The sequence below is a fragment of the Cetorhinus maximus genome, chromosome 15, assembly GCF_964194155.1.
Source record: "Cetorhinus maximus chromosome 15, sCetMax3.hap1.1, whole genome shotgun sequence".
Taxonomy (NCBI): Eukaryota; Metazoa; Chordata; class Chondrichthyes; order Lamniformes; family Cetorhinidae; genus Cetorhinus; species Cetorhinus maximus.
In genome coordinates this window covers 20,091,517-20,103,622 of record NC_135893.1, presented here as the reverse complement: position 1 = coordinate 20,103,622, position 12,106 = coordinate 20,091,517, and the positions used below count along the sequence as shown (strand labels likewise).

General features: G+C 48.0%; 1 protein-coding gene across 1 annotated transcript in view; it reads left to right on the top strand.

Annotated features, from left to right (window-relative positions):
- The first annotated feature begins 1,303 nt into the window (after nt 1-1,303).
- The window catches only part of LOC144691113 (uncharacterized), a 67,077-nt gene continuing 56,274 nt past the window's right edge, over nt 1,304-12,106 (top strand). The window contains exons 1-5 of the mRNA XM_078559186.1: nt 1,304-1,434; nt 6,528-6,589; nt 7,945-8,702; nt 9,240-9,782; nt 11,427-11,485. Of these exons, the coding sequence (XP_078415312.1) occupies nt 1,304-1,434; nt 6,528-6,589; nt 7,945-8,702; nt 9,240-9,782; nt 11,427-11,485 (1,553 nt within the window). The remainder of the gene's footprint in view (nt 1,435-6,527; nt 6,590-7,944; nt 8,703-9,239; nt 9,783-11,426; nt 11,486-12,106) is intronic.

The window sequence follows — 12,106 nt, the reverse complement described above, 5'->3', positions numbered from 1 at the left end:
ACTGGCAAAGCTGTTGTTTCCTGGGAGAGATTTGGGGAATCTCCAGGGATTTATTAATTTAGTCAAGGAAACCCTTGCATCAGCTGGTAACAGCTACAGGAGTTATTGCGCACAATTCTGATCCTTGACTTTATTGACCTGCCACATGCGCTTTATATAATATTTGCATGTTCTCAGTACTATTTTCAATTAGTTTGTATGTGAGAACAATACTTTATTTTCAAGCAATTTTCTCTTGCAGTGGATTCCCTTGTAAGAACATAAGAAATAGGAGCAGGAGTAGGCCATTCAGCCCCTCAAACCCACACTGTCATTCAATGAGATCATGGCTGATCTACTTTAACATAATTTTCCTGTGCTAGCTCTGTACCCCTTGATGTTTTTAATATGTAGAAATCTATTGATCATGTGTCATATCCTGTGCCTTGCTCCTATGTCATGCCAAGATTCAAGGCAGAAGGTATGGGAAAGCAGTTAGGGCTGGGCTGGGAGGGGGAGATCAGTCCGACGACTTGTTCTAATTTACTTGCTTTTCCTCTGTTTTGTATTTGACCAACTTTTGTGTACCACACAATGAGGGTTGGTTCAGAAAATGGAAGGTTGCATAACTCCAGTTGCACCTTGTGCACATTGGTGAGGGTTTCTAGTAGAGTCAAAACAAGTTAAGAGGATAAAGTGAAGTTTCCATGGGGAGGGAAGAAGGTTGGATGTACATAACGCAGATAGTTTGAGTACCCAATATCTACATCAAGCACTCCCTGCTCATATACATGATGGTTTGACTTTGCCTAGGCTGTTGTGCTGAAATTGGGTGAGCCTAATCCCTCGGGGAGAAGTTTCTGTAGCTGCCTCCCCACCAATAAACTAGAGCAAGTGACCTAACTAAAAGCCCCTGTGCGCATAAATAGCGGTTTCATTCTGGTGTCCAGCCCTGTCCACCTATCCGCTGGCTACTCAAAGCTTCAAGTCAAGTGATGGACGCTCTGTATCTTGATTCAAGGTCATCTGGCCGTGCACTGGGATTGAAAATAAGAATTTTATAGCAGGCAACATGCAAAATAAAGCAGGTTCTGCCCTGACCCATGAAACCTCCAGGTCGTTTACTGAAGTGGGATGAATACTGAGATTTCCCCAGAGCACTCTGTTCATTGCAGAAGGTGAAATGTCAATGTTTAACCTATTGCATCAATGAATCTCTCTGCTGTCTCTCAAAGTATCCACAGTCGCTGTTCCTTTTTATTGAACGCATTATTTACCTTGGGTTAGAGTTCAGACTGATCAGATGAATTGCCATTACCCAGCAATGCCGATAGGGGGCGGGCTGATCCTGAGGCCCCGCCTCCGCCGCTGCGACTCCTGGAAACGCCGTTCCGAGCTCTCGCGAGATCTGGAGAAGCTCAGCCGTCAAATGGAAAGCCGCGGGCAACCGGCAAGGTGGGAATGGGGTGAGAGGGAGGGGAAGGAGGGAGAGGGAGGGGAGGCTGGGGGGATTGAGGAGGAGGTGGGGGGATTGAAGAGGGGGGATTGGGGGAGGATTGAGAAATAGGTGGGCAAATTGGGGAAGAGGTGGGATAGAAGAAATGGGGGATTGGGAAGGTGGTGAGAGGGAGGTTTGGGGAGGGAGGAGATGGGGATTGGAGAGGAGGAGAGTAAGGAGGTTTGAGGAGGAGATGGGATTGGGGAGAAGTTGAGAGGAAGGAGATGGGGGAATTGCTGAGAAGGTGAGAGGCAGGAGATGGAGCGATTGAGGAGGTGAGAGGGAGGAGATGGGGGAATTGGGGAGGGGATGGAAAGGAGGGGGGGATGGAAGGGAGGAAGTGGGGGAAATGGGGGAATTAGGGAGGGGATGGAAGGGAGGAGATGGGGGAATTGGGGAGGGGATGAAAGGGAGGAGATGGGGAATTGGGGAAGGGGTGGGAGGCATGAGATGGGAATTGGGGAGGGGATGAAAGGGAGGAGATGGGGAATTGGGGAAGGGGTGGGAGGCATGAGATGGGAATGGGGAGGGAGTGGGAGGGAGGAGACTGGGCTGATTGGGGAGGAGGTGAAAGGGAGGGAGTGGGAGGGAGGAGGTGAAAGGGAGGGAGTGGGAGGGAGGAGGTGAGGTAATTGGGGTGGTGGGAGGAAGGTGATAGGGGATTGGGGAATGGAGTGGGAGGAGATGGAGTGATTGGGGAGGAGATGGGGGCATTGGGGAAGGGATTGGAATGGAGGCGGTGGGGGAATTGGTGAGAAGAGAAGAGAGGAGATGAGGGATTGGAGATGGGATGGAGTGGGATGCATGAGATAGGGGGATTGGGGATGGGGTGGGAGGCATGAGATGGGGGCATTGGGAGGGAGTGGGAAGGAGGAGATTGGGCTGATTGGGGAGGAGGTGAGAGGGAGGAGATGGAGGGGATTGGGGAGAGGGAGGGAGATGGTGGGGGAATTGGGGTGGAGGTGGGAGGAAGGAAGTGGGGGGCTTGGGGAGGGGGTGGGGGAAATGGTGAGGAAGTGCGACATGAGATGGGGGAAAGGGAGGAGATGGGGGAATTGGGAGGGGTGATTGGGGATGGGAGATGGGGACTTGGGGAGGGGGTGGGAGAGAGGAGATGGGGTTGATTAGGGAGGAACTGGGAGGGAGGAGATGGATGTAGTGGGGAGGAGGTGGGAGGGAAATAGGTGCTTTGGGGAGGGGTTGGAGGGAGGGGTTGGGAGAAATGGTGAGGAAGTGCGACATGAGATGGGGGGAAAGGGAGGAGATGGGGGAATTGGGAGGGGTGATTGGGGAGGGGAGATGGGGGATTGGGGAGGGGAGAGGGAGGAGATTGGGGGGAGAGCAGTGAAGGAGATGGGGGATTGGGGAGGGGAGAGGACAGGGAGGACGTGTGGGGATTGTGGGGAGAGGGAGGACATATGAGGATTGCGGAGGGGAGAGGGAGGACATGGGGGATTGGGGAGGGAAAAGGAGGAGATGGGGCGATTGGGGAGGGGAGCAGGAGGAGATTGGGGTGGGGAGCGGGAGGAGGGGGCGATTGGTGAGGGGAGTGGGAGGAGATGGGGATACTGGGGAAGGGAGCGGGAGGAGATGGGGAGACTGGGGAAGGGAGCGGGAGGAGATGGGGAGACTGGGGAAGGGAGCGGGAGGAGATGGGGAGACTGGGGAAGGGAGCGGGAGGAGATGGGAAGACTGGGGAAGGGTGCAGGAGGAGATGGGGAGATTGGGGAAGGGAGGGGAGTGGGCGATGGGGGGCTTGGGGAGGGGAGCGGGAGGAGATGGGGGATTGGAGAGGGGAGTGGGAGGAGATGGGGGGATAGGGGAGTGGGAGGAGATGGGATTGGGGAGGGGAGTGGGAGACTGGAGAAGGGAGCGGGAGGAGATGGGGAGACTGGAGAAGGGAGCGGTAGGAGATGGGGAGACTGGAGAAAGGAGCGGGAGGAGATGGGGTACTGGGGAAGGGAGCGGGAGGAGATGGGGAGACTGGGGAAGGGAGCGGGAGGAGATGGGGAGACTGGGGAAGGGAGCAGGAGGAGATGGGGAGTTTGGGGAAGAGAGGGGAGTGGGCAATGGGGGGCTTGGGGAGGGGAACGGGAGGAGATGGGGGATTGGAGAGGGGAGCGGGAGGAGATGGGGGGATTGGGGGGGTTGCGGGAGGAGATGGGGGGGATTGGGGAGGGGAGCGGGAGGAGATGGGGGGGATTGGGGAGGGGAGCGGGAGGAGTTGGGGGGATTGGGGAGGGGAGGGGGAGGAGATGGGGGGGATTGAGGAGGGGAACGGGAGGAGATGGGAGGGATTCGGGAGGGGAGCGGGAGGAGATGGGGGGGGTACGGGAGTGGAAGGAGATAGGATTGGGGAGGGGAGTGGGAGGAGATGGGATATTGGGGAGGGGTTGGGAGGGAGGAGGTGGGGGGATTGTGGAGGGGTTGGGAAGGAGGAGGAGGTGGGAGGGAGGAGGTGGGGAGAATTGGGGTGGGGGCCGGAGGGAAGAGGTGGGAGAAATTGGTGAGGGGTGGGAGGGAGGAGATGGGGAAATTGGGGAGGGCGTAGGAGGGAAGAGATTGGTGGACTGGGGAAGAGCTGGGGTTGGGGAGGAGATGAAAGTGAGGAAATGAGGGATGGGGCGGTGGTGGGGGATGGGGAGAAGATGAACGGGAGGAAATAGGAGGATGGGGAGGAATTGAGAGGGATGAGTTGGGGGTCTGTGGCGATGGTGAGAGGGAGGGGATGGGGATTGGGGAGGAGATGAGTGGGAGGACGATTGAGGAGGAGTAGGTAGGAGGATTGGGGAGGAGGTGAGGTGGATGGATTGAAGAGATGGAGGCTTGGGAGGATTGAGGAATAGATGGGCAAATTGGGGAAGAGGTGGGATAGAAGAGATGGGCAATTTGTAGATGGTGAGGGGTGCAGATGGGGGATTGAGGAGGAGGAGGGAGGGTTTGGGGAGAAGGTAGGGGGATTAGGAAGATTGGAAGGAGATGGGAGGGAGGAGATGGGGTTTGGGGAGGTGAGGAAATTAAGGAGGTTTGTGGAAGAGATGGTGGAATTGGGGAAGAGGTGTGAGGAAGGAGATGGATGGATTGGGGAGAAATGAGGGAGGAGATGCGGGATTGGGGGGCAGGTGTGAGGGGGAGCTGTAAGGATTTGGGAGGAAGATAAAGGGAGGAGTTGGCGGATTAGGGAGGAGATGGGTGTTGGGCAGGAGGTGAGAGAGAGGAGATGGAAGGGATTTGGGAGGAGGTGAGGAGTAAGAAATGGGAAGGGATTTGGGTGATGGTGAGAGGGAGCAGATGGGGGATTTGGGATGTAGTTTGAGGGAGGAGATGGACAGATTGGGGTGGAGGTGAGAGGAAAGAGATCGGGGAGAAGGGTAGGGAAAAGGAGTTTGATGAGGGGCTTGGGAGGGAATTGAGGGAGGATGAGGGAATGTGGATTCGGATGAGGGAAAGTGGATTAAGATGAGGCTGGGTGATGGCAGAGCGGAATGGGGATGAAAGGGATGCTAGGGGATGAAGGGGGAGGGGATAGTGATGAAGGGGCAGGGATAGTGGATGAAGGGGCGGGGATAGTGGATGAAGGGGCGGGGATAGTGGATGAAGGGGCGGGGATAGGGGATGAAGGGATGGGATGGGGATGAAGGAGGAGGGGATTGGGGATGAAGGAGGAGGGGATAGGGGATGAAAGGGAGAGGATGGGGAAATGAATTGGAAGGGAATGGGAGGGTGATGATGAGAAGAGGGAAACAAATGAGGGAGAGAATGGGGAGTGGTTGGAATGATGGGTACAGTGGGAATGAAGGAATGAAGGGGGTACATGAGGAGGGGGTGAGATGGAGGGAGGATTAGGATGGGAGGACTGGCAGGTTTGTGACAGGAAGAGGGAAACATCAAACTCCTCATCAAACTCCTTTTCCCTACCCCTCCCCCTTCTCCCCGATCTCCTTCCTCTCACCTCCACCCCAATCCGTCCATCTCCTCCCTCAAACCACATCCCAAATACCCCATCTGCTCCCTCTCACCATCACCCAAATCCCTTCCCATTTCTTACTCCTCACCTACTCCCAAATCCCTTCCATCTCCTCCCTCTCACCTCCTGCCCAACACCCATCTCCTCCCCAATCCGCCAACTCCTCCCTTTATCTTCCTCCCAACTTAGCTGTACAACTGAGCTGCATAATGAGGTATCAGCGGCACTGTAATCCAGTAACTCCTTATGCTGGGTGGGGTCCATCATGTATGCAAGGAAAATGAAGGAAAAAGTGTTATGAGGAGGAGTGGTGGCGAAGAAAAGATTTGAGGCACACTGTGTACTTTATGCCTGTGTAGCAAATTTATTGTGTCATGTGCGACAGATGTCAGGTTGGATTAGCAGACAAACTGGTCTATGAGCTACTTGTGCTATAATTGGGCTAAGCACATTACAGTCGAAGGCTTGGCATGTAAAGAAACACAATGCCCAGGACTGACCCTTGTTGCAATTCACAGGCCTTAAGAATCCTTAAGATTCAGGCAAAGAGTTTGAATTACAGGGAGAGGAGCTGTGCTGTGCAGTGATCATAAGCAGCAAGGCATTTTATTTCCAGTTTTGTTCTGTCACAAAAATTGATAATGTTTCTTTCAAACGTTTCTATTAGGGCCACCAGCCAACAGAAGGGAAGAAGCAGCTGAACGACAATGTACCGTATGTAACTGTTAAATACATGTGTAATGTCTGCAGCCTGAATTAGAAGCTATAAAGTGCAGTTATAGGTCTTGTGATGCTCTGTGTTGTGTGTGCATATTGTCATTCAGTATGGATTTTCAGTTCTCTGAGTTTGTTTGATTTGTTAAAAAGTGATTCAAATGATTTTTTTTTTCATCGTTCACTTGCTCATTGGTCACCCATAGCTTTTCACAGCAGGGAGAAAGACCGGTTCCATAGTGCTTGTGGCACAGAGTGTCCTGCACACTTGAAACATAATGCATGCTTTGAGCTACTGCAACCAGACAATGCCAATTTATCAGTCCTGCAGACAAAGCACTGTTGTTCAACATGTGCTTTGTCTTACAGCAAGGTTGAAACTGTAGAAAGCCGGGCAGCCCGGAGCTTGAAATCCCGGACATGGATATCAGGTGCTCAACACTTGGGCTAGCAGCCTCTTCATTGTTTTCTTTATTATCCTTTACCTTCAAACTCCCCCTTTTTTGCAGACTCTGAGAATTTAACTGAATGAAACCACTGTTGGTGAGAAATGTGAGAAAGGAGAGGAATGTGAGGAGGAAGGAGGTGTGATAAGAGGGTAGGGAGAGAGAGGGTGAGGAGAGCGAAGTTTCGCCAAACATACTGTGGAGATGGAGCAAGTGATTGAAATTTGCACGTACTGATAAAACCATGCATAAGGTAATGTGCAAGTTACATTCTCATGAAAAATTCTGTACCGTGCTGTTGTTAAGCCAAAAAGTTTCAACAAATTCTGGGCCATTGGCTATTTTGGTAACGACAGCAGGAGACAAGGATTCAGTTTGGGCAGATTAGGGAATGGATAAATTGTTTATATGGAATGGAGTTGGTCTTGATGATTTTAGACAAAGTTGTCCCTTCAATGACAGTGTGGTTAAATACACCACCTGGTAGGTACTGAGTCACACAGATCAAATGATCTGAGCTTCAACCCCTGGTTTGTGCTGCAGTAGGTAATCTCATGGTACAGTTGGCTGAAGCACCCTGGACTGAGAGAAAAACCAGACAAGGATCCTGCTCCTGTTTAGCCCATGGTCCTTATTTAGATTATTGTTAGGACATCGGGTGAGGACAAAACTATGCTCAGTTGTGATTCTTTTTATGGTTAACTATCACACTGACATTTACTCTCCAGCTTCAGCCATGAAGTAAAGGCAATGGGACAGGTACTGTCGACTGGCCAATGAAACTCATGGTCCAGCAAGATTCAGCACCTTGAGGCTTCAGAGTGGAAGGCCATGTTCTGATTCAATATCATTTTCCCCAATTTCTCTCCCATTTCAGTTCCCTGGAATTAATTGCTGAGCTTCAGGCAGAGCTTCTCTCTATTTCAATAGAACAAATTATCTGTGAAGTACAGCTTTTGATTAAATTTAAGGGCATTGTTGAATTATCACAGTGATGGTGTTGAAGGTTTTATTTCCTGAGATTCACCAGTAATCTGTGCAAATAGTGTTCTCTGATGGCTTGCTGTGTTATTGGCTAACTCAGGACTTCGCTATGGCTCTGATTTGTTTGGGCCTGTTTCTAATCCATTTGAGAGAGAAGTATGGAAAAATGCATATTAAGCATATTCCAGATTTCCTTTATCTGAAAGTGCTCTGAACTTGATGATTATGCTAGGCTCTCAACAAGTGATTTAATTTAAAAGACTATAATGTGTATGCTGATATTCTTCAGTTTGAAACTTGTTCTTTCTCTGGGTATGTTTCAGTTTAGTGTTTTCAAACCTATTTATGTTTTCTAGATTACAAAAAGGTCCAGGAGAATCTGACGATGAGAGACTGTGCAGAGAGTCATGGGTTAACAGCTGAACTTTATCATAGAACACCCGTGATCACAACATGCAGACAAAGTGTGGAGAGACCCTGTTTAGAGAACAGTGCTAGACACAGTACAAAACATGTGGGCTTCAGGAAGGAGATACACAGCCAGCGACTGGTACAAACCAACTTGGCCTACACCTCTCAAAGCCTCAGGCAGCCAATGAAGCCTTTAATGCTGGCAGCAGTTTCAAGGCACAAACAGCAGTCCAATGTAGAGCACCACCGACAGAAGCATAGCTCCAGTGATTCATTCGATGATAGAGACAGATCTAACTCTATTTCTCTTGTGGAATCCAAACATTTAGTGAGAGAACAGAAACGTTATTTATGGGATTCAGGTACACTTGTTAGCATCGATTCCAATAAGAGCTTTGATGAGGTTAAGACTGGAGCAAGCAAGAAGAAGAAAAAATACCTTTTCCATGAGGAAGAAAATTTGTCTCCAATGCAGTTAAGTGGTCAGGAGACTGGTGACAGTCACTTAAAGGTCTCTGAGAGTCACTATGATTCGTTGACTCTTGGTTCTCCCAATTGTCCAGTTACTCTGGAAGGTCTTGTGAATGTCTACGGACCATCCTTGGATGGACGGTCCAACACCTTGCGCTCCATTCTGAAATCATCCCAAACATCTGCAAGCCTACATCGCTCGATGCTCAGCTTGGGTGATAGCAACTACAAGGCAAAGCATGGTTCGAGCGAAACTGCAAGTATCAGTCCATTAAGGTTTTTGACTCATTGTCCTTGTAACTATGTAAATTTGCCTTATGGAGATGAAAGAGGTGAATGGTCAGGAAAAGCATATTCAGATGTTTGGAAACAGCAAAATGTTCCAACAATACCGAACTGTGACCCCTCTCTTGTAAATAATAACTGTAAATGCTCATATCCTGTGTGGGATGCATGTCTAGAGTGTTCAAGCACCAAGCATCAGGTGTGTCTGTCTGGGTCAACTTGTGTTTGCAGCAGATGTGAGAAGGCTGACAGTTGCATGACCTGTATAGAAACAGAGGCTTCGATAGATGACTATCACAGTCCCTCTCAGTTTACCACCACTAATGGAAGGGCAATGTCGTTGACAGGCTCGCTAACCTTACCTGACAAGGATACAAAGGATTTACGTCACTCTCACAGTGCTGTGTGTCAAAGAAGTGCAGACCTTCTGTATAACTTTCCCATAAAGTCAATAAACTTAACAGACCATGTGTCTGAAATACAGGCTAATCAGAAAGTACCAGTAGATGGAAAACAGCCAGGTATCGAAGATCCTTTCTTGAACACTGTGGAAAATAGGAACGATTTATCAGATAAGTACTCAGATCGTCATCTGCACTCCAGCATGAAATTTCAGGCAAAGTCCAGTTACTGTGTCAGCATTGTTAACACTTACACCAAACAGCACAGAGCTCCAAATGATTTGTGGATACAAGATGCTGCTGAGTGCCTAGCTTTTCCAGGTTTCCCTCAGACACGTGAGAACAATTCTTCTCCAGAAAATCACTACAGCAAGGCACAGGAAGAGGATAAGTCTGATCTGAGGTCTAAAGGGATTGGAAGCAGGACACAGAGAATTAGACCAGCCACGGGTTATTCTAAAAAATACACCTCCCCGAAGGGAGAGATCTTCAATTTGAAATCTGAAAGCCGCAGCCATTCTTGCACCTGGGAGCATGGGCCGAAGCTAATGGAAGCTTTAGTGAGCAATGTTCCTACAGACCAGTTCCTGAAAATCTCTTCACTGAGAGACAGCCAGCAGCTGCAGGTAAGAAGTTTGCAATGAATATATAGTAGAGCCATGAAGCTGTCCTAAATAGCTGCTTCATTGCTGACCATGTGCTGGAAGAATTCACTACCCCTTCAAACATTGAATCCTTCACTACCAAATTAAACAAATTTAAATTATGTACTAGGCTGTGTTATTGCTGAATCCGCTGGAAGCATCAGGTGATAAGGTTTAATGATAGAGCACTCTTTAAGGCAGTGCATTGAAGATCATAACAACTCACTGTGTAAAAATAATTTCATTTGACAGGGTAGATGTGGATAGGATGTTCCCCCTGGCTGGTGAGTCTAGAAGCTGGATCCACAGTCTCAGATTAAGGGGCAGGCCATTTAAGACTGAGATGAGGAGGAGGGTGGTGAATCTTTGGAATTCTCTTCCCCAGAGGGCAGTGGAGATTCAATCGTTGAGCATGTTCAAAATAGAAATTGATAGATTTCTGGAATGACATCAAGGGATATGGGAATAGTGGGGGAAAATGGTGTAGAGGTCGATAATCAACCATGATCCGTTTGAATGGCAGTTTGATGGGCTGAATGGCCTACTCCTGCTCCCATGTTCCTATGTTGCCTCTGATTCTTTTACCAGTTACCTTTAAGTCTGTGCCCTCTGGCTATCAACCCTTCTGCAACTGGAAAAAAGGTTTTTCCTTGATCAAAACCTTTCATGATTTATTAAATGTCCCTTTAGTCTTCTCTGCTCTGAGCAATGCCATCTCTAGTCTCTCTCCACATAACTGAAGTACCGCACCCCTGGTATCATTCGAGTCCACTGCATCCCCTTTAGGCCTTGACATTCTCCCTAAAGGTTGCTGCCCAGAATTGAATACAATTCTCTACTTTGATTGATGGAGGAAATAGAATGACAGAGCCGATGAAGTAGAGATATGAATTGGACAATTTGGTCTTCGAACAAAATAACTTTTTTTTAAGTTTAGACTCAAGAAACACGGGAACAGTTAACTAAACCAAAATAGATCTGTACACTTCTTACTAAATGGAGCAATGTAGGTGTCAGATTACAGATCAAGTGAATGTTCCAGGCCCCTAGTTGATGCCCAAACATTTTAATTGGGTTCAAGATCTTGAAATTTAGAGCTAACAAGGATTTATAAGCTGAATTGCAGACTGCATGGTTTATCTGAGTCACCATATCAAATTTAGGTTATATTGTGGGTGAGTGGAAGCAAGACAGCCTGGCTGGTAGATGGATGCAGTGCCTTTAAAGAGTCAGTGTTATTATTAGTAATACACTTGGAAAAGCACCCTGAGCTTTGATGGTGTACTTAATACTGTTAAACATAAAAACAACATGGAAAATGCAATCATTTCTAGTCTTTGGCTCTTAAGTACACATCTAGCAGAAAATTAATAATCAGTACAGAGTGTTCTAATTTAGCTGAGGATACAATGGCTCTGTACAAAAGCATTCTCTTAATTTAAAAAGAAACATTTTCAGGTTCGTGGGAAGACAACTGACAGAAAAAAGGGGAAAGGAAAGTGGCTGTCCATCTGATGTGTTGAAGCACATGAAATGTGTGCTACATTATCTGCAAATATTTGTGATCTTGATGTAATGTGTAAATGTGACTTTGAACAGCTTGATTTGGTTTCTTTTGTTTGATAGGGTACAGAGCCTCGAGGATTTCCTTTGGATGGTAGCTGGACAGAGCGACCAGTGAAAAGGTACAGTAGTTTGTGGGGAGTGGGTTAAAGATATTTGAAGCTGTTTGACAGGATTTCACATTTTCAGTCACCATTACAACTGTCAAAACATAATGAACTGGAGTCTGGAAGGAGTACTGCAGCATCGCCTGTACACCTGAAATGGTGCTTCAAAAGAACTATTTAGAAAGATCTTGGATGTAGTGCCACTGCTTTTTAAAAGATATTCAATAAGGTTCTAAAGAAGTTAGCTAAAATTAAAGCTCATGGAATTGAAGGCAACTTATTGACCTGGTCAGGTGACTGATCAAAAGTTAGAAACAGGTAGTAATGGTTAATGATTATGTACTCAAATTAGAAAGAAATGACTAGTGGTGTCCCGCAAGGATCTATGCTGGGGCCTCAACTGTTCACTGTTTATTATGACTTAGATAACACAATAGAAAGCCATATATCCAGGCTTGCCAATGACAAAATAATTGGTGGTATAGTATGCAGTATAAATGGGAGCATAAAAATTACTGGGGATACTGGTAGATTAAGTGAGTTGACAGAACTGTAGCAAGTTGATTTCAATGCAGGTAGTTGTGAAATCATCTATCTTGGACCAAAAGTAAGGATAGATTTGAGTATTATTTAAAT